Source organism: Colletotrichum higginsianum, chromosome 1 (assembly GCF_001672515.1).
Source record: "Colletotrichum higginsianum IMI 349063 chromosome 1, whole genome shotgun sequence".
NCBI classification, from domain to species: domain Eukaryota; kingdom Fungi; phylum Ascomycota; class Sordariomycetes; order Glomerellales; family Glomerellaceae; genus Colletotrichum; species Colletotrichum higginsianum.
This window is the reverse complement of record NC_030954.1, coordinates 2,840,649-2,864,142: the sequence shown is the minus strand read 5'-3', so window position 1 is coordinate 2,864,142 and position 23,494 is coordinate 2,840,649. Positions and strand designations below refer to the sequence as shown.

The window sequence follows — 23,494 nt, the reverse complement described above, 5'->3', positions numbered from 1 at the left end:
GATGCCAGCCCTCCACTACTACCAAGCCAGCAGAAGAGCATGTTCGGCTGAGTGAAGACCGTCGCCCTGCTCTTGCGACAACCGGCACGCTCCAACGTCTTGAGTCTCTGCGCGACTGAGACTTTGGCGCAACCGTCAGAGGCCAGGGAACATTGCTTTCTCATAATCGTCACGAACGCTATGGTCAGCCACGGTGGAGAGACAAAGCACAATGAGAACCTTACAATGCACTCCTGACGAAGTTGACTGGGTAGCCGTTCTCCTGTTTCGTGCGTGATCGTATCTAGAGTGTAGCGAAACACTCTTATCTACATAAAAAGGACGCTGCTTTCTTGTCGGTTGAACAACGTTTCAAATGTATAATAAGGTTTAGTCAGGGAGGAACGCAGACCTGGCTAAGATAATCAACATCTGACAACCCTGAAGTTTAAAGAAACATTTGTTTTGCGTAAACGTGTTCTAAAACTTTGATACCACGTAGTGCAACGCTACAATACCACGCCAAAAGCCTAGGTTAGTTACAAAGGGTAAGCTTATCTGATTTAGACGTAGGTAGTTATGCACAGGGCAGTATCGTACGCATTCCATCTTTAGAAACACATCATTACAGACCCGAATCACAATTTGGCATCAGCCTAACTAAACATTAGCCACCAGCCTTGTGATGTGGACGTTGTGCAAGTAATAATACTCTCAAGGTGGCATCGCAAATGTAAATAAAAAAAACATGCAACAAGCAAATCCACAACATTCAACGTGTGTGGTTGTTCCATGGATGATGAATTAACGATTAACGTCTATTACACCTCATGCCGCAGTTCTAATCCCGGCGAGCCCCTCAAGACCTCTTGGAAAAGTCCACTTCTCAACGAAAAACTCCATACTCCAGCCGCCGTATCGGGTATGTTATCCACATGACAGCATAACACCGCCTCAAGTCTATACACGATGCCCAAAAGCCTTCCTGAACAAAGCAAAATTTCTATCGAACAGATACCCTCCCCCCCGCTGCCAACCAGCCAAGAGAGCCTAGTATCCCTCAGCCTCCTGCTCACCTACGAGCGAGTGACGGCCACCCTTCGTATGTGTGTGTGTGTGTGTGTGTGTGTGTGTGTGTGTGTGTGTGTGGGTCGGCCGAGACCGTCAGACGAACGCCCAGGACGCGGCCAAGGTCAACACGAGCGCCGAGACCCCCGTGGCACGAGCGCCGAGTCTCTTGGCGCCCGCCACGCCGCCGCCGCTGCTGACCGCGTTGCACGAGGTCGGCGAGAGCCCCCCGTCGGGGTCAGGCCAGGTCCCCCGCGGACAGCCGGCGCGGTCGAGCATGGTCCTCTCGACCTCGTCCGCCAGCGAGCCGTCCATCTCGAGCCCGCAGGCTGTCGAGGAGGAAGAGGACGGCGACCCGGAAGACGAGGACGCGACGGGGCAGAGGGCGCCCGACTCGTGGCGGGAGCCCGTGATTTCGAAGCGGCCGACGGGCGCCGGGCACGTGGTCTCGTCGGCGACGATGGCCGGGATCTCCCCGGCGCCGGCGGAGGGGTCGGTCGTGGTGAATACGACGTGGCCGTCGTGGGAGAGATCCTGCGGCCGCGAATCCGCGCCCTCGGCCGTGGCGTTGACGGGGCAGCTGCCGAACATGGTGGCCGTGTACTTGAGCCGGAACTGGCGCTGCGGCGCGCCGACGAGGTCCCTGCGCGAGGCGTCGATGACGGCGACGACGGCCTCGGTCGTCCGGTTGAGCTTGTCCGTCTGCCAGACGCCCGACGTGAAGAGCTGCCCGGTGTCCGGGTCGTTGATGTCGGTGTAGCCCGTCAGGTCCCACCTGACCCAGAAGGAGAAGTGCTCGTCGTCCGAGGGCCAGAGCTGCGAGGCGTTGCGGACGGCGAAGACGATGGGGAAGGGCCAGACGGGGCGGTAGACGGTGTCGTTGCGCGGGAAGACGAGGTCGACCCCGACGACGGTGGCGGCGGCGGCGGCGGCGGCGGCGGAGGAGGAGGAGGGCAGGGCGAGGGAGAAGCCCGCGAGGCGCAGAAGCGTCAGCAGGAAGCAGACGGGGCGACTCATTTCGGGACGTATTCGCATGATGTTGTTTCGGGACGAAGTACGGGAAAAAGTGAGTTGGTCCAAAGGGAAGAAGAGGAAACGACAGACAGACCGGGGGGGTGACGAGAGACGAGAGAAGGGCAGAACTTAGAAGAGCTGAAGGGAGGTGAGATGAGGTAAAAGAGATCGGACGGGCTGAAGGAGGGACCCCCCGGTCAACGGCCGCGTGAGAACATGCGATGCAGTCAGCACACACACACACACACACACACACACACCCCTCCCCGTGTGGACAGAGAGATCTGTCAGGTACAGGTAAACCTACATGGGGAGTCTGGGGTGTGTACACAGGATGGGGGGGAAAAAAGACTTCACGGAGACGGGCAAACGGGACGATGTTCAGATGGTGGGAGATTTGATATCAGAAAAGCGTCATCCATATGTTCTATGCGTATGTAAGAGCCTGCCTCGGGTACCAGCCTGAGAGCCATCACCAGCCTAAGGAAGAAACTATGGGCATCCGCAGCTGGCCTCCGTACAGCATGCACCACTCTGGCAGCAGCCGACGCAGTGTTGGACCGATCCGCATGCTCCAACGTCCTTGTGCTGTCGCCTGGTGATGGAGCCGAAGGGCATGGTGCCAGCAAGATCGGCGGGCGGGACCGCAACTGCCGAGGCGAGAAGGGTAGAAAAGAAGAAGAGACTGCTGAGGAGCATGGTTGAAGTGATGGAAGGGGAAAAAAAAAGAATGTACTGGGTTGACAGGCTGTTCTACTGTGGTCAGTAAAATGTTCAGTTGGCTGTTATGTGTTGGATATAGTCCGTGGAGGAAGAAAGGGGGGGACCAACCTAGCTGGAGCAGCAAGAAAAGAACAGTGGAATCCGGATGAATAGATTTAATGAAAGACTTTGGCGAACGAAAGCTAGAGGATGTGAAGGCGACTTTTCTGTTATAGGGCGCGTCCCGTATACATATATACTATGATGGGGATTTACAGATTACAACTTGTCGCCCGGCGAGTCATACTCAGTGAACCGCCCTCGCGGGGTCACTTGCGGATTTTACTCTAAAGGGGAAAGAATTATCAGACTCGAGTCTCACATCTGAAAAAAGATCAACAACGGTGCATGGGCGATGGCGCTGGGGGGGTTTTTTGTTACAGAGTCTGTCACAAGCGGACATTAAGATTGAAGTTCTCCCCCCTCCCCCCCTTCGATCTCGAAGAAGTGGTACAAAGACCGGTGCTGTCACGACCTGTCCGTTTGAGCTTTCCAGGTTACACATTACTCAACTCTCTGCAGGGTGTTACGGTGTAGAGTCGACTGTTACCTTTGGGTAGACAGGGGTTTCTCTAGGAAGATATCGGCCGATCGTCCCACGCGGTACACGGGGGACTACCTACTGCAGGCTTCTTCCCGGGCAGTAGTCCATGTGTGAGGGCCTTTTGGCCAAGGAACTCCCGCTGTCTCAAACGGAGGCGGTTGTTGATTGAATTGGGGGAGGAGGCACTGAGTCGTGGGACGACACCACCTGGACAAGTATCGAGTTTCCGCGTCGTGTTAGAAGAGGCAAGTCTGTAAAGTGTCCGGTTCCTCGGTCTCACTTTGCGAAACAAGCGGAGCGATGAAACGAGTTGGTCCCGATGCAACACCGACTCTTGAAAGTCTCAAAAAGGGAACTCGGCTCCAAAACCAAACCGTTTCCCCTTCGGACTCCTTTCAGATGTCGCCGTTCGACCTCCGGGTGTCCTGCTCGTTCAGCCTCGAAAACCCGCCTGAACCCCCCCGGATCTTTGGTCATGATGTCATTCGAGTGAGTCAGGTACCGTTTTCTCCAATGGGTGGAGCGGCTTTTCGCAACATCAAACTCAAGCAAAGGGGGGGGGGGGGGGGTTCGTCCTATCTGATCTTGACACCCTTGACGGGACCGTTCCTTTGGGCTTCAGCCAACCCTCAACGCCTTCAACAATCCTTCGATCCTTTTCTCTCTGCTGCAATACGATCCTTTCAATCTCGCTACCGCCAAAGATGCGCAGAAGGAACGGCTAGCGCTGACCGACTCTGCTGCTTGCAGCAAGCCGCATCTTCCCCCCCCCCCCCCCTTCTCTCCGGCAGCATCATGCCATGTACGAGGCGGAGGGAGATTGTAATTACGGGTCGATCAACCGTGGGGATCGTAGGAACGGAGAACATTCACACGTAAGAGGGAAATTGTTCTCCTTTAACTAAGTTTCTTAGTGCCGCGCGCGACTCCGCGGGGCCCCGAAGAAGACATCCCTCCTCCCCCCCCCCCTGAGTTGCAATCACGAAAAAGCCCATCTCTTATATTTCTTATACACACACACCCACACCCACATCCGCTAAACGCTTCGGCACCCGAGATGCGCCATTGATGATGATGGTCAGTCCCTTCAAATCCATTAACGGGAAGAAGAGTCAGCCAGCCAACCTCAAGAGCCGACGCCCCATACAAAAGACAGAGCGCTGCCCACCACATGGGTCCCGTCGGACCACACAAGCCTCCCGGACGACGTCGCGTTCCGGCTGGGCGGCGCACACATCGTCACCGTGACCGCGTAGCCCTGCTTCTCCCCCGCGGCGGCGAAGGAGAGCGTCGCGGGCTCCACCGAGACCTTGACCAGGCCCGGGTCGCGGAGAGAGACCTCGGCCGTGTACGTGCCGGGCCCGCCGACGTTGGTGACGGTGCGCCTGAGCGTGGCCGTGTAGGTCCCGTTGGCTGCGCCCGGCGTCGGCGCGCCGCCGTATAGCACGGAGAAGGACGGGTAGTTGAGGTCGTACGCGCTGTAACCCCCGTCCGTCGCGCACGTGCGGTTGCCCCGCGTGATGCCGCCGATGAAGGCCGACGTGGCGTTGATGGCGCACAGGAAGCCAAAGTAGTCGTCCGGGTGGATGTCGTACACGAGGCCCGGGTCCAGGGCGGCCACGGGGTCGACGTGGCCGTTGCCGTAGCTCAGGGGCGTCGCCGGCTGCAGGTTGGCCGCGTCCAGCATCGGCGACTGGTCGCCGCCCTTGGTCGTCGTGTACGCCGTCGTCATGAGCGCCGACCGGACGGCGGCGGGGCTCCACTCGGGCCGCCGGGCCATGACGAAGAGGGCGATGCCGCTCAGGTGCGGGCAGGACATGGACGTGCCGGAGATGATGTTGAAGGCCACGCGGCGGGTGTCGTTGGCGCCGCCCGTGGGACCGACACCGCCGGTCCACGCCGCGAGGATGGAGACGCCCGGGCCGGTGATGTCCGGCTTCAGCAGCTGCGGCACGGGGACGTTCGGCCCGCGGGAGCTGAAGCCGGCCATGAGCGGGGCCGGCACGCCGAGGCGGGTCCCCTCGAATCTCAGCACCGCCGTCCCGTTGCCGGACCTGGCGTACGCCTCCACCTCGGCGCCGTCGGCCGCGCTGAGGTGCAGGGCCGGGAGCACGTGGGAGTCGGCGACGATCTCGTTGCCGTTGGCCGGCGGGTTGACGAGCAGCATGCCGCGCCCGCCGGCGGCCTTGACGACGCCGCCCTTGGCGACGCGGGAGTTGTTCCCGCCCCTCGCGCAGACGACCATCTTCCCGGCGACCTTTGCCGGGTCGAGGCCGCCGTCCAGGCACAGCGACGCCGTGGTGGCGTTGCCCTTGTCGGCCTGGCTGCCGAGGACGAGGGCGATCGCCTCGCCGTCGGCCAGGGGCGCGACGCCCGGGACGGAGCCGTTGACGTAGAGGGAGGCGCCGGTGTATGTCTTACCGTTGCCGAGGGTGACGTAGGCGGGGAAGTCGCGGTCGAGGGTGCTCGCGCCGACGCTGAGGATCCAGGGGGCGAGCGCGGTGACCGTCCCGAGCCCGGGTCCTCTTTTTGGGGAGAGAAGAATGACGGTGGTCAGTGACGAAGTTGTGGTTTTCCCCCCCTTACTTCAGACTCACAAGAGAAGCAGAGAGAAAGAAAAGGAAAAAGAAGAAAAAGAAAAAAAAAACCACTCACTGATTCCCGGCGGACACGGAGACGAAGATGTCCTTCCGGGCCGCGGCGTAGGACCCGACGACGATGCCCTCCAGCTCGTTGAAGGAGGGCTCGCTGGGGCCGAGCGACAGCGACATGAGGTCGACGCCGTCCTCGATGGCCGAGTCCATGGCCGCGATGATGTCCGAGTCCATGCACCCCCGGGCCCAGCAGACCTTGTACGCGGCGATCCGGGCCCCCGGCGCCATCCCGCGCGCCGTGCCGGCCGCCAGCCCGAAAAGGCTCACCCCCGGGACCGCGGCGCCGGCCGCCGTCGACGCCGTGTGCGTGCCGTGGCCGCTGTCGTCCAGGGCCGACGGCGTCTCCCCGGCCGCCGTCCAGTTCCAGACCCCCGTGCCGTTGGTCACGTTGGCGACGTAGCCCTTGGAGAAGGCCCTCGCGCCCACGAGCTTCCGGTTGCAGCTGGTCGCCGGGAACCTCTCGCCCTCCTCGCACTCGCCCTTCCACCACACCGGCACCGGCGGCATCCCGTCGTCGTGGAAGCTCGGGTTCTCGGGCCAGATGCCCGTGTCCAGGACGCCGACGACGAGGTCCGACTCTGGGTTGTTGTTGTTGTTGCTGTTGTTGCTCGTGCCGTTGAGGCCCTCGGTGCCGCCGCCGTATCCGCCGCCGTATCCCTGCCCGAGAAGCGCCGCGTCCTCCAGCCCGAGGAAGGCCGACGACCTGCTGGTGTGCAGGTAGTTCACCCCGTCGCGCCGGACGGACAGCACGCCGGGCTGACCCCGCAGGGCGGCGACCTGGTCGCCCGTGAGCGCGGCGGCGTAGCCGCTGAGGGCGTTGTCGTAGGTGTACAGCACGGCGGCGCGGTCGACGGCGACGGAGTCGAGCGAGGCGTCGATCACGGACCGGCGCAGGAGGCGCGAGGCCTGCGAGTCGTCCTCGCGCATCTGGACGATGTACGTCTCGAGGGCCCCGGCGCTCCGGATGACGGCGGCCCCGGAGAGGAGCAGGCCCAGGGCCGAGAGCAGCAGCGAGGTCGTGGGCATGGCTGTGGTGGCTTCTGCCGTGTTTGGGTTTGCGGGAGACGATATCTTGGAGGGGCGCGAGCGGCATATATAGACGAGTCGTGGCCCGGTGATGGGAAATGGAACCCAAAGACACAATAACCACGACACAGCCCCTCCTGGCAGTCCCGTTCCGCCGGGACTGACAGGCTCTGGATGGGCTGGGCTGGGCCGGAGTAGGCCGCCAACTTACACGTCCGGATGCGTGTAAAAGAAAGGTAGAGGCCAAGTAAAGTAAAAAGGCAGAGGTAAAAGCAAAAAGGCAAAAGGGCAGGCATAATCCAGTATGTCTCTTTATAGTTTAAACCTTGCTTGCGGAGGTTCGCTGTACGATGTAACACCATCCCCCTCGATCGACTGCGGAAAAGCTACGATTCGGGGTAAAGTAATCAGGCAAAAGGGGCCTAGGTGCTACCATTACATCGTATAAATACGTTAGCCTAGACTTGGCCGTCTGCTGGAGGCAAAAAGGCTCATGGAAACTAGACGGCCCCGGACAGGGTCGAGTTGACGGCATCATCGGGATATGGTATGGCAAGGTCCCCCCCCCCCCACCCCCTCCTAGTACAATGTACACATACTGATCATTCCAAAGGGGGGGGGGGGGGAGAGGAAAGGAGGGTTTGGCAGCGGCACAACGTCGGACAAGCAAAGAAAACAGTTCCGGTGATCCCGTCTCGTTAAACCTTGTCACCTAATCCAAAACCCCCAAAACCCAAAACCAGCTCCCTCTCCCCCTGATTAGGGTTGTCGCGTTATCGAAACTATCTGAACGTTGTTGGTTCAACGATATACCCAAGTAGTCCTGGATGAAGCCTCTCTGGGCCGGTCACACGGCCGAAGAAGGGCAACCATACCCGGGACTCGGCTGTCAAGCTTTCCTCCTCCCCCCCCCTTGCAAACCGAACGAACACCCTTCGACCGGCATCCATCCCGCAACGTGTAGGCGGCACGGTGCGTCTCTGTCTCGGCTTGTGAGACCCCGTTTCCCCGAGCCCCCCCCCCCCCAGGTACGAGGAAGCCAGGACTACTGCTTACCCAAGCGTCCTGGACCGAGGGCTTTGATCCGTTCTTGTTTATCCGCATCACACACATACGAGAGAGATGACACGGGATTGGCACGCCAAGTTGGCCCCTCGGGGTCCCATGAGATGCCGCTGCTGTTCCAGTATCGGAGTAGATAAAGCCCGGCTGTGCTCGCCCAGGTGGTCCAGGTATCAGACGGAAGTCACTTGGCCGTTTGTATAAAACAAGTCTATTCGCAAAACTCGACTGGTTCTACTAGATAATCCGCAGCATAACCGCCTCCGAAACTCAACGCTTGAGCAAAGACCCTGATGAAAACCAAGAATGTACACGCTCTTGTACAGTACTGTCCCTTCCTGAGCTGGAGGGCTTCCCCGCCCCGTTAGAAACTAAAAGCTTGAATAACTGGGCTTGGACTTGGACTTGGAGAGGGGAGGGGGGGCGGCGCTTCTTGGCTCATCCCTACCCCAGGGGCAGCGTCACGGAGAGAAAACACGCCCGTTACCAGCGTTTATGTCGTCGACTGGGCGGTCATCGACCGCACTACATTTCGAACCTAGCCTCTCTCCCTCTCTCTCTCTCTCTCTCTCTCAAGAAAGTTCTCACGTGAACCGGCAATCTGACTCCTGTTCTCGCTATCCAAAATGCTACTCCAACATTGCTCCTGCTCGACATGCGATATATCGAAGAAAAAAAAAACCCACCTCACGCAACCCCGGCCGGCTTGGCAGCCTGGGTAGGTTGGGCCGGCACGGGACAGAACTTCTTCTTGATGGCCCCGATATCTCCGTTGGCGGCGTCCAGCGTGCCCAGCATGTTGGACAGCTCGCCCATCCGCTGGGCAACGGAGACAAACATACCACCTGCCGTTCGTCAGTCAGTCGGTCGTTCATTTTTGGGTTTTTGTTTGAAAACCCCCCCAAAAAACCACACGGTATCTAGAAAGAGGAATCCGGGAGGGTCAACCAACCTTCGGCGTGCCAGAGGTAGTGGCAGTGGAACGCCCAGACGCCCGGGTTGTCCGCGAGGATGCGGATCACGACGTGCGAGAAGCCCGGGATCGTGACGGTGTCGCGGCGTATCGGGTTATCAAAGTTCCACGTCGTCTTGCCGGCCCCGAACAGGCCGTCGCCCCATCCGACGATCTGGAAGTTTTGACCTAGAAGCCCCCCAACCCCCAAAGTGTTAGTTAGCTGGTCCTTGTCAAAGCCCAAGGAATGAAACAAAAAGAATTGTGACAAGTCTGCGTACCACTGTAAGTTACGTTAGCTTTTTCAAGTATCATCAGGAACGGATAACGTTTTGGTCCTCGACTCACTGCAAGTGCCACGGGTGCACCATCATCGCGTCCGAGTTCACCACGATCTGCGCGGCCTTGGCGTCCTGCGAGACCAGGACGAACTGGTCCTTGCCAAAGTCCAGCTTCGGCTGCGGCGCGTCCAGGTTCTCGGGCGAGATGTCCTGCTGCAGGACCTTCCAGAGCGAGGCGTCGTCCCTGAGCGGCGTGTACAGCGTCTGCCCATCCGTTGTCAGATCTTGCTACATCATGCAGCATATATATCTTGTCAAAGCAAGGGGGGGTTGGAACGAAAAAGAAAAAACGAAAAAAAAAACAACAACAACAACAGGGACTACTGACCTTGTTCACATGCGTACGGACGACATCCCCCACGCGCTCTTGCCGGAAGGTGAAGTAGTGGTGGTTCCTCTCACCGACGTCGTAGGCCGGCCTGCTCCGCGCCGGCTTCGGCAGGTTGAACGGCAGGTCCTCGCACCGGCTCCCCCACGGCTCCTTGCCGACCTGCGGGCTCGACTTGGCGTCGAGGCTCCAGGCCTTGCCGATCGGCGCGGCGCCGACGTCCGTCTCGTCGTACGACAGGACGGCGGTGGCGCCGAAGGGCGTGCCGTGCATGCCGCCCATCATGCCGTCGTGGGTCTTGTGGGACATGTGGAAGCACCGGACGGCGGCGTCGGCGCGGATCAGGTAGTTGCCGGCCGTCTGGTTGGCGTGGACGAGCACCGAGTAGCGCTGGCCCGGGTTCATGTACACGCGCGTCGTCGCGATCGGGGCCACCTCGACGCCGTCGATCTCGACGATCTCGAGGGCGTGGCCGTCGACCGTCACGTAGATCGGGGTCGACGTGCCGTGGTTGATGAGGCGCAGGCGGGCCGTCGACCCGCTCTTGACGCGCGTGTTGAAGAGGGAGCCCCAGGTACACTTGGGGTCCCTGGCCGAGCGGTTGTGATCTCCCATGGCGGCGCCCGAGTTGTGGTCTCCCATGTCGTGTCCGGGGGCGTGGTCTTTACCCTTGCCTTTGGCCATGACGCTCGAGCAGTTGAACGTGTTCATGCCGTTGATGATGATGTTGTCAGGGGGAGGTTCCCTTCCCGGTTTCTTGGGCGCCCAAGGCGGGTTGGCGCTCAAGTACTGGGTGAGAAGCTAGGATGCGTGTGTTAGACATTGCTACACGTCACTTTGCGGTCTGCGATGTGTGTGTGTTTGTGTGTGTGTGTGTGTGTGTGTGACTTACAGTGCCCCCGTACTCGTGGAAAAGGTCTCCAACCATGAGAATCTTGTCGTCGTCAACAGGCGGGACCTTTTCATCGGGGTCATGGATGATCTGGGCAGGAAGAGTTAGTAACGTCAGGTTCAACACTCACACTCACACTCAATGTTTGTATGAGTGACTGAAAACACCAATACGAAAAAGAAAAGAAAAAAAAGAGAGAGAGAGAGGGAAGGAGTAAAAAAGAGAGAGAGAGAGAGAAAAAGACAAGTCTCACCAAAGGTCCAAAGAGCCCATCCGTGACCTGGACCGAGACGTGAGCGTGCCACCAAAAGGTGCCGCGCTGGTCGGTGAGGTTGAACTCGTAGGTGAAGGACTCGCCGGGGGGGATGGCGCACTGGGTGACGCCCGAGACGCCGTCCATCCAGACCGAGTTCCTCTGGTCGATGCCGTGCCAGTGGATGGTGGTGCTCTCCTCGGGCATGTGGTTGTGGACCGTGACGCGGACCGTGTCGCCCGTGTTGGCCTCGATGAGGGGGCCGGGGGACTGGCCGTTGACCTTGATCATGGACTTCTCGAACCCGTCGGGCGCATGCTGCTCGCGCGTGATGTTGAAGACATACTCGCGGAGTGAGGTCGCGTTGGAGATGCTGAAGCCGGTCTTCAAGTCGAACTGCTGTTGTGGCGTCAGCTTCACCGCCGGCGTCTGAGTGGGGACCAGAGGTGACGACGATGTGGTTGCCGGCGGCGTTATTGTCGTCGTCAGCTCCGGTACCGGTTCAGAGGTTGGTGGTGGTGGCGGCGGCGGCGGCGGCGGCGGCGGAGGAGGAGGAGGGCTTTCTTGCTGTTGTTCGCCGGCATGGTTATTATCTCCATCATGGGCCGGCTCCGGCGGCGGCTGGGCCTTGGACTGCACGTTGAAGAACTGGGACAAGATGAAGGGGATGAGCATCAGGATGGAGATGCAGGTGAGGACCATGATCCACCGGAAGGTCTTCTTGTGGCCCGCGTGCCGCCGGTAGTTGCTGCTGCTGCCGCCGCCGCCGTCCTTCTCCTCGCCGGGGGGCAGCAGCAGGCGGTCCTCGACGTCGGTCTCGGACGACGACGACCTGCCGCCGAGCATGGGGTCATACTCCTCGCGCGTCGTCCCGTCCCGCGGGACCAGGCCGGAGCTCATGTTGTTCTGCGGCGAGAGAGAGTGTGTGTGTGTGAGTGAGAGAGAAGGGGCCGGAGGGCCGGAGGAGGAATGAGTGAAAAAGAAGACAAGAGATCAAGAAATGAGAGATGTACACAAACCAGACACACACGGCAGAGGCAGAATGAGAAAATATGAACAGGGACCAGCGGCAAAGGTGCACCGGGTCGCTAACGATTGAACCGGGCCATTCGAGCGTTTGTGAGTGAAGAGGAAACACGGGGAGTGGTGGTGGTGGTGGTGGGTGGGGAGAGAGGAGGAGACGACGGAGGGAGGAACCACGTGGTAAAAGGGGGCAAAAGGCTGCTGCTGCTGTCCTGTCCGCCTGGGGGAAAATGTCACAGGTGCTGTTGGGAGCATGCATGTATCCACTTCTTTTTGCGTCTATCCGAGTCGCGGGGGAGCTTGGCAGGGGCAGTGCGTACAGTGCAGCGCAGTGCAGTCCATCGTTGGTACAGTGCAATGCAGTGCAATGCAGTGCAATGCAGTGCAGTACAGTGACACGGGCAACCGAAAAGTGGACCGCGGCATTGAGCCCGCGTGTAGCTATCGGCTCGATAGTTGCAAGTCTCCCTGGTTTGTTGAATCGGAGCGGCGACCTGGAAAAACCAACCCCCACGTCGCGAGATTTGAAACTTGACTGTGAACTTTCCAGGCCTTCACCAAACTCGCCTGTCTCCTTGGGCGGAAGGGGGAGGGGTGCTCAGCCTGGAAAGCATGTCAAACAAACACAATGACCTAGATACAACCGCTTTGCCTCACCTTCTATCGTGAAGCACAAATGCTTCGTCAACCACGCTGGATGGCACGAACCAAACCTGTGCTGTGCTCAAGTAGTCAAGGTGTAGTAGACAAAGATGTAAGCTTAAGTCAGACTGTAATTACCCTAAATCCCGGTGTTTAAATCAGGGCTAGAACCACCTAACTAGATTTCAGCAAGACGTACAGGTAGGTACCCGATCAGACGTTCTACAAGAGCTAACTCGCCGCCCAATCAGTCGACCAACTGTACGTGTGTGTCGTGATAGGTACAACGCCCGCGGATACCTACCTACCTACCTGTCTATGTACTAACCTTAAGGGACCTGCACTGCACTGGAAACCGCACAGCAACTGTGGGTCCACTTTTGCGCCATCACCATACGAGGGGTTTAGGGGTGGTCGAGTCTCTGAGATCTGCGGAAACGGGGGGGATCTAGGGAGATCTGCGGCGGAGGCGGGAAATCTGACCACCAACGTCCGCTAAACGGGCCTTGCCAGGTGGGCGCCTACAGGTACCTACATCGTAGAAACTAGAAACCATTTCATCCCGTCTCAGGATCTCTCCCCCCCGACTCCTCTCACCAATGCGGCGGCCTGTCTCACTCGCACCGTGTTCGCCACAGGTACCATCGCATTACCGTGTAGATGAACGGGCCGTCCGACCCGACACGCAATCGAATGAGGCGGTGGAAATCGGGGCGTCGGTTTGAGGCGAGTTGAACTCTCTTTCGAAGACCATAACGCCGCGTTGACAGCCCACTCACTCACTCACTCACCCACTCACTCACTAGAAAGGGCTCAAGGATTCAACAGCGTTGACTGTGACGAGAGCTGTGTCAGAGCAGAGGGGGATGAGAATACCCCGCTTACATGCATACAGCTAACTCCATCCAGCCCGGGGGGTTCAATCTCCGGTGGCGCGGTATCGTACTCCCTCACTCACTCAGGCGTGCGTGCTATCACCGTCACTGTCACCAACCATCCTTTAACCTCTTAACTAGGTAAGTCTCTACATGTCCGAGACAACTGGTTGTAACAATTGGGGGATCCTGTCTCTTGCGGCAACTCCATGTAACTTCAGGTGCTATGCTTAGTCTCGACATTGTTGTCCTACCTCCAAGAACCCGACCGACCCCCTGTCCCGTCAAGTTGCGAAGTCCTCAAATACTCGTTTGTTTCCCCTTCTTATGTATTCATTGTAACTCAGTAGACAAATCACATCCCACCCCCCTTCTAGACCCAACAACTACAACTAACTGACAAGTGAGCCAGGCAACTTGCACCAACCCAAGTTCTAAACTCTGCATTACAACTGTGGCCCCCATATCAACCCAAGCATCGTCCTCCGCTCACTCTTTTGGACACCCCCCGGCTGCCGATCAAGGGTAGACAGACACAGAACCCCATGTTTCCAAGGCGGAGTTCCTGTTCGTTCCGCCTGTCCCCGGCATCCTACATCCCAATAGTGTTTCTCTCCCCCCCCAGCTTGCAACGGGACGCAGGCGCCCAACGCGGCATGGTCTCTCTGACAAGTCCGACTTTTGAACCTCAACCACACTTATTTGGTCCTGAAGCGGCACTCGAGCATGGAGTCGTCCCGACAATCCCGCCGCTATGCTTGATGAACTCCGCAAATACACCATTTATAGCCACAATCTGATGAAACGTCACGACCGGGGTAGTAAAAGGTATCCCACCGGCATGGACTCGTCAACATGATGGCTTCCCCCCACGCCGCTGGCATTGCCCGGCTTGTTAAAATCCCTCGGGAAGACTCAAAAGTGTTGCCAGTAACAGCTTCTCAATCCGTCCTTCCCGCGAGACGGATTTTCACATTGACACACACACACACGACCGAGACCCCCCTCATCTCTTCAACAACATCACAGACACTCCCACGATGGCACAGGCACACGGTACGTGCGACCCCAAGTTCCAGGGGGTCCGCGACAGGTTCCAACAACTCCTCGAATCCGGCCAAGAGCTCGGGGCGTCCCTCACCGTCACCATCGACGGCGAGGAGGCCGTCAACCTGTGGGGCGGGTACGCGGACGCCGCCCGCACGCGGCCCTGGAACGACGACACCATCGTCAACGTCTGGTCCACGACAAAGACCATCGCCGCCCTCGCCGTCCTCCTCCTCATCGACGACGGCCAGCTGGGCCCGGACGATAAAGTGTCCGAGTGCTGGCCCGAGTTCGCGGCCAACGGCAAGGACAACATCCGGGTCCGCCACCTGCTGTCGCACACCGCGGGGCTCGCCGCCTTCGAGGACCCCATCACCTTCCCGGACCTGTGCGACTTCGACGCCGCCGTCGCCCGGCTCGAGAAGCAGGCGCCCCAGTGGGAGCCCGGCACGGCCTCCGGCTACCACTGCTGGACCTACGGCTTCCCCATCGGCGAGCTCGTGCGCCGGCGGACGGGGCTGGGCCTCCGGGACTTCGTCTCCCAGCGCATCGCGGCGCCGCTCGACGCCGACTTCCAGATCGGCGCCCGCGAGGAGGACTGGCCCCGCGTCGCCGAGCTGGTGCCCCCTCCCCTGCCCCCTTCCGACTTCATCCCGCCCGTGCCCGACCCGGACTCCCTGCTCGCCAAGATCCTGCGGCCCACCCCGGACGCCGGCTTCGCCAACACGGCGCCCTGGAGGCGGGCCGACATCGGCGCCGCCAACGGCCACTCCAACAGCCGCGCCATCGCCAAGATCTGGTCGAGGGCCCTCACCCTCGCCGACGAGGGCCGGCGCCTCCTGTCGCCGCGGACGGTCGACCTCGTCTTCACGGAGCAGTCCTACGGCACCGACCTCTTCTTCGGGGCCCCCGCCCGCTTCGGCACGGGCCTCGGCCTCCGCGGCAACGGCGACGCCCTCGTCGACGCCTGGCTGCCCGAGGGCCGCCTCTGCTTCTGGGGCGGCTGGGGCGGCTCCATGGTCATCAACGACGTCGACCGCCACCTCACCATCGCCTACGCCATGAACAAGATGGACGCCGGCTCCGCCGGGAACGACGCCGTGAGGTCGTACGTCGCCGAGGTCTACAAGGCGTTGGGGGTGCCCATTCCCGGCGCCGGCGGGAAGCTGTGATTATGAATACGGCAAACCAGAACCAGGGCAGGGGGGGGGGTTTCTTGGCCCGAAGTTGAGGCACAGGGTAGAGCAGCGCAGTCCGAGGACACAGTCTTTGTAAGATAGAGCCGGGCTTGATGGCATCTACACATACGCACAAAGACGGCGACATCGTCATGAATGCTGAGATTGTTTGCAAGCCTGAAAATGATCTTGCATTTCGACCGGTTGGGAAAAGTCCCCGTTTCATTTTGTCTTTGTTGTTCCTCCCTTGATGTTGCCAAATTTCTACCCAAAGTCGCAACTGATTGTTATTGGCTCCTCAACTTCTAGTGATCAATTCAAGCTTATGATTGATTATATTCAACCATGTTCAAGGTGCCTTTTTCTTTCCCGGGGAAGAAAAAAAGAGTAAAACAGACTTTGTCGTCTTCCTACAAGCCTGAGTCTCTGCGACCCAATCAGAATTGAACCCTTTTTCGTATACTCCCCTAAAGCACTTGGACATGGGGGAGAGCAGAGCACCGAAGCCCATGCCTAGAGTTGCGGGCGACAGAGAGAGACAGCTGTGACTGATCAAGTCTTCTTCATCGGCGTTGTAACGACATCGAGCATGTTATGGTATTCATTTCATCCCGGTCTCAACACAAGATCGCTAAGAGCTGGTATCGGTGGTTGAGGCACGAAAGGAGGTAAAGTCTAACTATCTTCAGCCCCCCTTCCTCGTGTAATTGCCTTTGAGGAAACGAACGAGACAGGTTCAGTCAGTGAGTTCGTGGCCGTGAAACGGTGTCTTCATGTCCGATACGCACCCAAGTGTTTACTTAGAATCGACTCGAGTTGCTAGACTCAAGTCAACCTTTGAGCTCGACTGGCCTCTTCGGACACAGCTCCGAAACTGGGACGTAATTCCCTAGAGACTAGCTCGCCGACCCATGGTTGCACTAGAGGAAACATTAGCCTAAAGAAAAGAAAACCAGTTAACCGGGCATCGAACTCTTCCGGCTCTCTCGAATAACCCCCCCCCCCCTGTCTACCATGCCGCTTGCCATTCGTAATGTCCGAGAGATGCTTGCCGAAGATGTCTGCGCCGCAGGATGGGAGAGTTGGCAATGCGACGTGCCTGCATTGGTGCTTACTTCTTCGCGTGGTCAAGGGTAGGACAAACTCCACCGCCGCAGTCGAAAGGGGCGAGCAACGGCCAATGGCCCAAGGGACCGGCGCCGGGTGCCATCTTGGCCCGCATTAGCCTGGCCTCCCTGGGCTGTCCTCCGGGATTTGCATATAAGTTTCCCAGGTTTCTTTCGGTATTTATTTTCCCCCCCTCCACTGCGTTCTCGGCCTGTCTCTTGTCTCTTTCTTCCGTAGACACCTTGCTTGTTCCATTGGAAAACGTGTTGACTTGCACCTTGGAACCGTTCGTCGCAATGTGGCCCTTGACTCTGGGTGTTCTGGCCCTCCAGGCGTCCGGCGTCCTGGCCGGTCCGGTTTCGCGCTCGACCGAGGCCGCCTTGAGCCCCAACAATCCCGAAGAGCTCCAAAAGCTGGCCGACCTGGCTCGGTCTGCTTTTGACGAGACCAAGTCACAGGCGGTGGGAGGCGGTGAGGTCCAGAAGCGCGGCAGTTCCTGCGCCTGGCACAACGTCCGCGTTCGAAAGGAATGGTAACGTCTCTTTCCAGAGCCCTGTTGACGTCTTTGGAAACACTCTCTCGTCAGCCGGACTTGTTGCTGATGTTCTCTCTCCCAGGGGAACCCTCAGCAGACTCGAGAGGCTCGACTACATCAAGGCGGTCAAATGCCTCCAGTCCCGGCCCGCCCGAACCCCGTCCTCGGAGGCGCCTGGCGCGAGGTCCAGGTTCGATGATTTCGTGGCAACGCACATCAACCAGACATTCACTGTTCACTACACCGTAAGCAGATTGCTTCAACTTACACTGGCTAGTCTTTGTAGGCACGGCAACTGACTCGGACACCAGGGCAACTTCTTGTCGTGGCACCGATACTTCCTCTGGCAGTACGAAGAGGCCCTGCGCAACGAGTGCGGCTACCAGGGCACCCAGCCCGTAAGTGTACACACCTCAACCCCCCCCCCCCCCCCCTCCTCGGCCGTCTTCCCCGCCCCGTAGACCAACTAACACTCCGTTTGAGTACTGGGACTGGTCAAAGACAGCCATCACCGGCATGGAGAAGTCCCCCATCTTCGATGGAAGCGACACGTCCATCTCCGGCAACGGCGAGTTCATCCCCGGGCGACCGCCGATCATCCTCACGGGGCAGGCCGACCTCCCCTCCATCACGCTTCCCATCGGCACCGGCGGCGGGTGCGTCACCTCCGGGCCGTTCCGAGACATGAGCGTCAACCTCGGCCCCGCCGCCCTCGACTTGCCCGGGGGCGTCTCCGAGTCCAACCCCGAGGGCCCGCTCGCCTACAACCCGCGCTGCCTCAAGCGCGACCTGACGACCGAGATCAACCGCGCCTTCGCCAACGCCACCGCCGTGCTGTCCAACATTCTCCGGCCCCAGAACGTGTACGACTTCCAGATGCAGATGCAGGGTGTCCCCGGTACCGGCAACATTGGTGAGCTACTTCCGGGACCCGAAAGCGGGTTATATTCTCTTTCGTGACGAAAACATCCACTGATCGGATATTTCACGTGCCAGGCATCCACGGCGGCGGCCATTACTCCCTTGGCGGAGACCCTGGAAGAGGTAAAAAGAGAGTTCCCGTTTTCGAGCGCAAGCTAGATCAACCTTGTCACTGACCCCTGCTCCGCCAGACGTCTTCACCTCGCCGGGCGACCCGGCCTTCTATCTCCACCACGCAATGATCGACCGGGTGTGGTGGATGTGGCAGATGCTGTCGCCCCGCGAGCGGCAGTACGGCGAGACCGCGCTGGGCGGGACGAACACGTTCCTGGACCAGCCCCCCAGCGCCAACACGACCATGGACGATTACCTCGAGTACGGATACGTCGGCGGGGAGCCCCTCAGGATCCGGGACGCCATGAGCACCGTCGCCGGCCCGTTTTGCTTCGTGTATCTTTGAGGAGGGGCGTGCTCATCAGAGGCTTTCTTGCTGCAGGGTTGCCCGCCTGGGAACTATGCCGTCTTTCGGCTTACTGGTATTGACGGGAATGTTGACTGTTATCTCAGACACTAAGAGGTAGTTAGTTACCTAGTGAGACGTCGCAACTGGGCAGTCGCAGCTTGGGGTTTGATTGGAGTCTTGTTCAAGGTATAGCATCTGATACTTGCCGAACAAATCCTCGTGATTACATGCAAATTTCAGAAAGGTCCGTCGGAGCCCTATTACATTAATTTACTGCAATCTACTGCAAAATTGGCTCTCACTTTGTCTTATAATACGTTGCAAATGTACAGCGGCTCTCTCACTGTCAACCTTCATTTGTTCAAAATGGCCTTTGGCTCAGGCGACTGGGCAGACCAACTCGAAAGAGCAGAGAGATCTCGCCAGTCTTGGTGCTCAGCACAGAGCAGTGGGAAGACCGATTCGATCCGATACTCTTACCTCTCTACCACGGTTTGTCATCGTGCCGTACGCAGCAACAAGGTGTGAAGAACAAGGCTACTGACCAGTGTACCAGTCGCTGAAATAGACTTTACGCTGTTGCAATAAGACTCGTTCCAACGTGTCTACGTAGTAATCTACGTTTCCCCAGTCGGAGAATTAGACACATATGAGACTCTTCTCATTCGTCCATTAGGGCTCCGAGAGTGACTGTCCGGTCAGGGGGGGGGATATGGCGTGATGGCTTCTCGGATAGATATCGGGACAACCACCCTTGCCTAGCAGCATCTCGCATCTCCAAGTGTCCACTTTCCTTGCCGGAAGGGGTGCCGCGATGGGAAATCCAGCAGAGGCCGTTCGACGAAGAGATGCGCGAGGCGATCTTGGGCATCCACTTGGCGCCGTGGTATCATCGAGACCGCCCATAGCGCAATGCCGTTATCGCGCGCCGGCGGCGTTGCGAAGAATCGACTTTGCTTGAAGCTTTAAAAAAATAAAATAAAAAGAATAAAAACCCCTTATCAAGTCCCGTTGTCCCGGTGGGAAGAGCCAGTCTGGCCCAGTACGTTCCCCGAGTTAATCTTTTAGAGAAAAAAGAGCTGCTCGGAAGAAAGAAAGAAAATGTCTCAGCCCAGCCATCAAACATCGGACGTCCGCGGCAGAGCCCACGATGTCTTCCGCGGCACCATCTTCCAGGCTGTGCTGCTCGGGCTCATCAGCTTCACGCAGCCCGGGATATGGACGGCGATGAACAGTGAGCTGGCCCGGCGCCGACCCTCGTTCGTCACCTTTTGGTACTGATCGACTGCTTACCCCCTCCAGATTTGGGAGCCGGCGGCCAAGCCGAGCCATACATCATCAACGCGGTGAACGTGATAACCTTTGTGTACGTTGCCCGTAGTCCAAAGAATACCCAACTTGCGATACTGACACATACCCACACACCCCCCAGCATCATGATCGTTTTGTCTCCCGTCGCCAGCATGGTCGGCAACTTGATCGGCATGAAGTGGATCGTCGTCATCGGAACCATAGGCTACGTGCCGTACTCGGCCGCGCTCTACTGCAACTCCATGTGGGGGACGCAGTGGTTTCTCATCTTCGGTGCCGTGACCTGTGGCATCTCGGTATGGAAACATGTTCCCCAAGGGAATAGTTGCTTCTGGAGGGATTGTCTGACTGACTCGAGATGGAATAGGCATCCGCGCTGTGGCCCGGCGAGGCCGCCATAGCTGTCGGATACCCAGAGGTCGCCCGTCGAGGGACTTGTAGTATGTTCACCCGACCCCAAGTCGGGTAATTATCTGTCTTCAACAGTTCATCGCTGACGTCGGATATGGGTAGTCAGCATCTGGCTGGCGCTGGGAAAGCTAGGCTCCATCATCGCCACCGCCATCCAGCTCGCGCTCAACAAGGACAGCAACACGACCGGCGCCATCTCCTCGTCCACCTACCTCGTCCTGGTCGTCATCCAGTGTCTGGGGCTGCCCCTCTCGCTCTTGCTGTCGCCCCCCGGCAAGCTGGTGCGCAGGGACGGGAGGAAGCCCGTCTTCGCCAACGCGGAGCGGTCCCTCAAGAGCCAGCTGAGGGGGTTCCTCGCCCAGTTCAGGCGCAGGGAGGTGCTGCTCCTGATCCCGGCCTTCATCACCGCGCAGTGGGGCGTCACGTACCAGGGCAACTACATGGCGGCGTACTTCACGGTCCGCGCCCGCACGCTCTCCGGGTTCATCATCGCCGTCGTCGGGGCCATCTCCAACGTGCTCTCCGGCTGGTGGCTCGACACGAGACACCTGAAGAGGACCACGCAGGCCCGCTGGAGCTGGTATTTCCTGCTGGCGCTGTTCACGCTCGTCTGGATATGGAACCTCGTCGTCCAGGAGCGCTGGGCGAAGCACAGCCCTGGCGAAATCGACTGGAGCAGTGCCAGCTACGGAGAGGGGCTCGCCATCTTTGTTCTCTACCGGTATGTCATCTGTTTTTCGTGTCGACCAACAACCCCCTTTTTGCCAGCGTCCCTGTTTTTCTTTTTTCTTTTCTTTTTCTTCTCTCGCTAAGTAGTGCCACCCAGAATCGCATACGAAACTGTTGGCGTCTGGCTCTACTGGACTCTCGGCACCTTCGACGTCGAGGCGGACACCATCGCGCTGTCCATGGGCGTTCTTCGCTCGGGTGAGTCGCTGGGGTCGGCCTTGGCGTACGCCGTTGGCTCGGTCCGCAGCGCGTCCCTGATGACGAACCTCATCATCTCGGTCGTGGTCTTCTACGTCGGAGCTCCTGCCACGACCTGGGCCGCCCTTCTCGTCAAGGAAAGGCTTCCGTCCGAGGTGGAAAGCCTGGCTAGCGACGTAGAAGGCTCTGGGCAGACTACCGCCCATCAGTCTGATGCGGCGGACCAGGTCGAGGTGAACCACCGTGCCAAGGCTTAGGATTTGTCTGCTTTTTATAGGCATGATCGATAGGAAATGCCGTCGATGCTTTTATCTACTCATCACTTAGACTTGGGATGAGAGGCAATGTGCAAGCGTCTGACAGACGTTGGACGTCGGTCTCACTCTTGTCATGAGACTGACCATGCTTGGCTAAAGGCGGTTTCTTCTAAAAAAAATGAGTCCTTAATAGTTATTCTATCTCTGCTAAATAATACAGGCTAGCTATAAACTCTCGGCTCTATGGAGAAAGCAACCCTGTCTAAATGCTGGTCACGTTTTGATAGGTCAAATAATCTAATCCCTACAACCCATGTATGCATAGTCATTGCCGCCGAGCAGCCGGTCTATATCCGAGGGCCTCCAAAGTGCCCTTTTATTTTTTGTGTATCCGTTCTAACCTCTATAATTCAACATATAAACAAACCTAGCGTTTAGCCTGACGAGTTGTCTGCGCACGAGAAAACACTACCAATCGAACCGTTGTCATAGCCCTCCTTAATCGTCAAAACAGTTGCGTACGTGCCGCCGACGATGATGAAGGCACCAATGACAATCATGACCCAGGAGAGGACGACGACAATCGCATCTCTCTTGCTGGTCTTGGCCGCGTCGTGAGCCTCCGTAATCCAGTGCTTCTCGGCGAAGGAATTCTGGGGCACGTTCGATCCTCCCTCGCCGACCATGGTGGGCTTCTTGGCGACAAAGTACAGCACCATGAAGCCGGGGATGATGTGGGTGAAGACCGGGTTGACGAGGGAGCCGACAAGGCTGAGGAAGTCGCTGAAGAAGGGCACGACTCCGACGATGATGAAGCCGAACACGACGGTGCCCATCATGGAAGAGCCCCAGACGATCCAATGCTTGGCGGTGCCGGTCTGGAGGTGGCGTGTGCCGCGGAGGATTCTCACGAACCAGTACTTGCCGGCCGTGTGGCTGTAGAGGATGGCGGTCACGAGGAGACCGGGCAGGCCGATGCCGTAGGCAACCTTCTTGATCAAGGGGCCGGCGGAACCGAGGGCGGGGCTGGCGAGGTACTGGCCGACCTGGGCGTAGACGATGGAGGCGATGGCGACGCAGGTGGCGATGACGATGCCCTGGCCCCAGAGCAGGGCCTTGCCAAAGTCCTTGGGCTCCTTCATCTCGGCGGCGATGGAGAAGCAGACGCCGGAAGCGCCGACGGCGAACAGCTGGTTGGAGACGGCGGACATGGCGTGCGCAAAGGTGGTGACGGGGAAGACACGGATGTCGAGGTCAACGGGGCCCGTCGCGGGGCCGGCGGCGGGCCTGTCCTGGACGAGACAGGCGATGGCCGTGGTCCAGATGGCGACGAAGATGCAGCCGAAACCGGCCCAACTGACCCAGGCGATCTTGTCCAGGCTGCGGAACCCGCCGCCGATGAGGAAGGCGACGGCGGCGGCCACGCCGACAAAGGCCATGGTGCAGGCGCCGTGGCTCGAGAGGGCGTTGAGGGCGACGGAGGAGGCCAGCATGCCGGCGCCGGCGGTCAGGGCGAGGTAGAGGAAGAAGAGGAAGCCGACAAACTCCCTCGTCTTCTTGCCGAACATCATCTCGGCGACGTCTGCGACGCTGTAGATCTGCGGGTAGTACAACCTCGCGTTGCCGGAGACGTAGCCCGAGGCGGTGGTCATGATGGAGAGGATCACGAAGCAGAGGATGCCCGGGAAGAAGCCCAGGGTGTGGAAAGTCTTGGGCAGACTCAGCACCCCGAGGCCGAGCTGGAACTTGGCGACGAGGACGGCCGCCGCGGGCCAGGAGACGCCGCGGAAGTTGACGTCGCCATCCTCGTTGGTGAAGACGTCGACGGGTTGTTCGTTGACAATCTTGTGATGGTCTTCACCCTCGGTGCCGGAGTCGACTCGGTGAGTCTCCTTCTTCTCGGTTACTTGGTAGTCGGCCAT

The 23,494-nt window shown here is 58.9% G+C and overlaps 8 protein-coding genes across 8 annotated transcripts; 5 read left to right on the top strand and 3 right to left on the bottom strand.

The window, feature by feature from the left end:
- Positions 1-727: 727 nt before the first annotated feature.
- CH63R_00884 (uncharacterized protein) lies at positions 728-2,766 on the top strand (the record flags this gene model as incomplete). The annotated part of the gene is made up of 5 exons (XM_018295859.1): positions 728-756; positions 819-901; positions 994-1,081; positions 1,140-2,113; positions 2,570-2,766. 5 exons carry the CDS (start codon positions 728-730, stop codon positions 2,764-2,766), a joined length of 1,371 nt encoding a protein of 456 aa, XP_018164221.1.
- Positions 2,767-4,493: 1,727 nt separating this feature from the next.
- Positions 4,494-7,047, bottom strand: CH63R_00883 (PA domain-containing protein; the record flags this gene model as incomplete). The annotated part of the gene is made up of 2 exons (XM_018295858.1): positions 4,494-5,892; positions 6,023-7,047. The coding sequence occupies 2 exons, from the start codon at positions 7,045-7,047 to the stop codon at positions 4,494-4,496; spliced, it is 2,424 nt and encodes an 807-aa protein (XP_018164220.1).
- Positions 7,048-8,796: 1,749 nt separating this feature from the next.
- Positions 8,797-11,775, bottom strand: CH63R_00882 (Multicopper oxidase; the record flags this gene model as incomplete). Its single annotated transcript, XM_018295857.1, has 6 exons — positions 8,797-8,954; positions 9,062-9,344; positions 9,410-9,630; positions 9,748-10,531; positions 10,623-10,712; positions 10,876-11,775. 6 exons carry the CDS (start codon positions 11,773-11,775, stop codon positions 8,797-8,799), a joined length of 2,436 nt encoding a protein of 811 aa, XP_018164219.1.
- Positions 11,776-13,425: 1,650 nt separating this feature from the next.
- On the top strand, positions 13,426-13,815 carry CH63R_00881 (uncharacterized protein; the record flags this gene model as incomplete). Its single annotated transcript, XM_018295856.1, has 2 exons — positions 13,426-13,556; positions 13,578-13,815. 2 exons carry the CDS (start codon positions 13,426-13,428, stop codon positions 13,813-13,815), a joined length of 369 nt encoding a protein of 122 aa, XP_018164218.1.
- A 640-nt stretch (positions 13,816-14,455) lies between these two features.
- On the top strand, positions 14,456-15,634 carry CH63R_00880 (beta-lactamase; the record flags this gene model as incomplete). The annotated part of the gene is made up of 1 exon (XM_018295855.1): positions 14,456-15,634. The coding sequence occupies one exon, from the start codon at positions 14,456-14,458 to the stop codon at positions 15,632-15,634; it is 1,179 nt and encodes a 392-aa protein (XP_018164217.1).
- A 1,409-nt stretch (positions 15,635-17,043) lies between these two features.
- CH63R_00879 (Tyrosinase central domain protein) lies at positions 17,044-18,663 on the top strand (the record flags this gene model as incomplete). The annotated part of the gene is made up of 6 exons (XM_018295854.1): positions 17,044-17,279; positions 17,365-17,527; positions 17,594-17,680; positions 17,766-18,195; positions 18,279-18,326; positions 18,395-18,663. 6 exons carry the CDS (start codon positions 17,044-17,046, stop codon positions 18,661-18,663), a joined length of 1,233 nt encoding a protein of 410 aa, XP_018164216.1.
- A 1,104-nt stretch (positions 18,664-19,767) lies between these two features.
- Positions 19,768-21,572, top strand: CH63R_00878 (Duf895 domain membrane protein; the record flags this gene model as incomplete). The annotated part of the gene is made up of 6 exons (XM_018295853.1): positions 19,768-19,900; positions 19,969-20,032; positions 20,099-20,273; positions 20,345-20,417; positions 20,491-21,109; positions 21,215-21,572. The coding sequence occupies 6 exons, from the start codon at positions 19,768-19,770 to the stop codon at positions 21,570-21,572; spliced, it is 1,422 nt and encodes a 473-aa protein (XP_018164215.1).
- Positions 21,573-22,006: 434 nt separating this feature from the next.
- On the bottom strand, positions 22,007-23,494 carry CH63R_00877 (Amino acid transporter; the record flags this gene model as incomplete). The annotated part of the gene is made up of 1 exon (XM_018295852.1): positions 22,007-23,494. The coding sequence occupies one exon, from the start codon at positions 23,492-23,494 to the stop codon at positions 22,007-22,009; it is 1,488 nt and encodes a 495-aa protein (XP_018164214.1).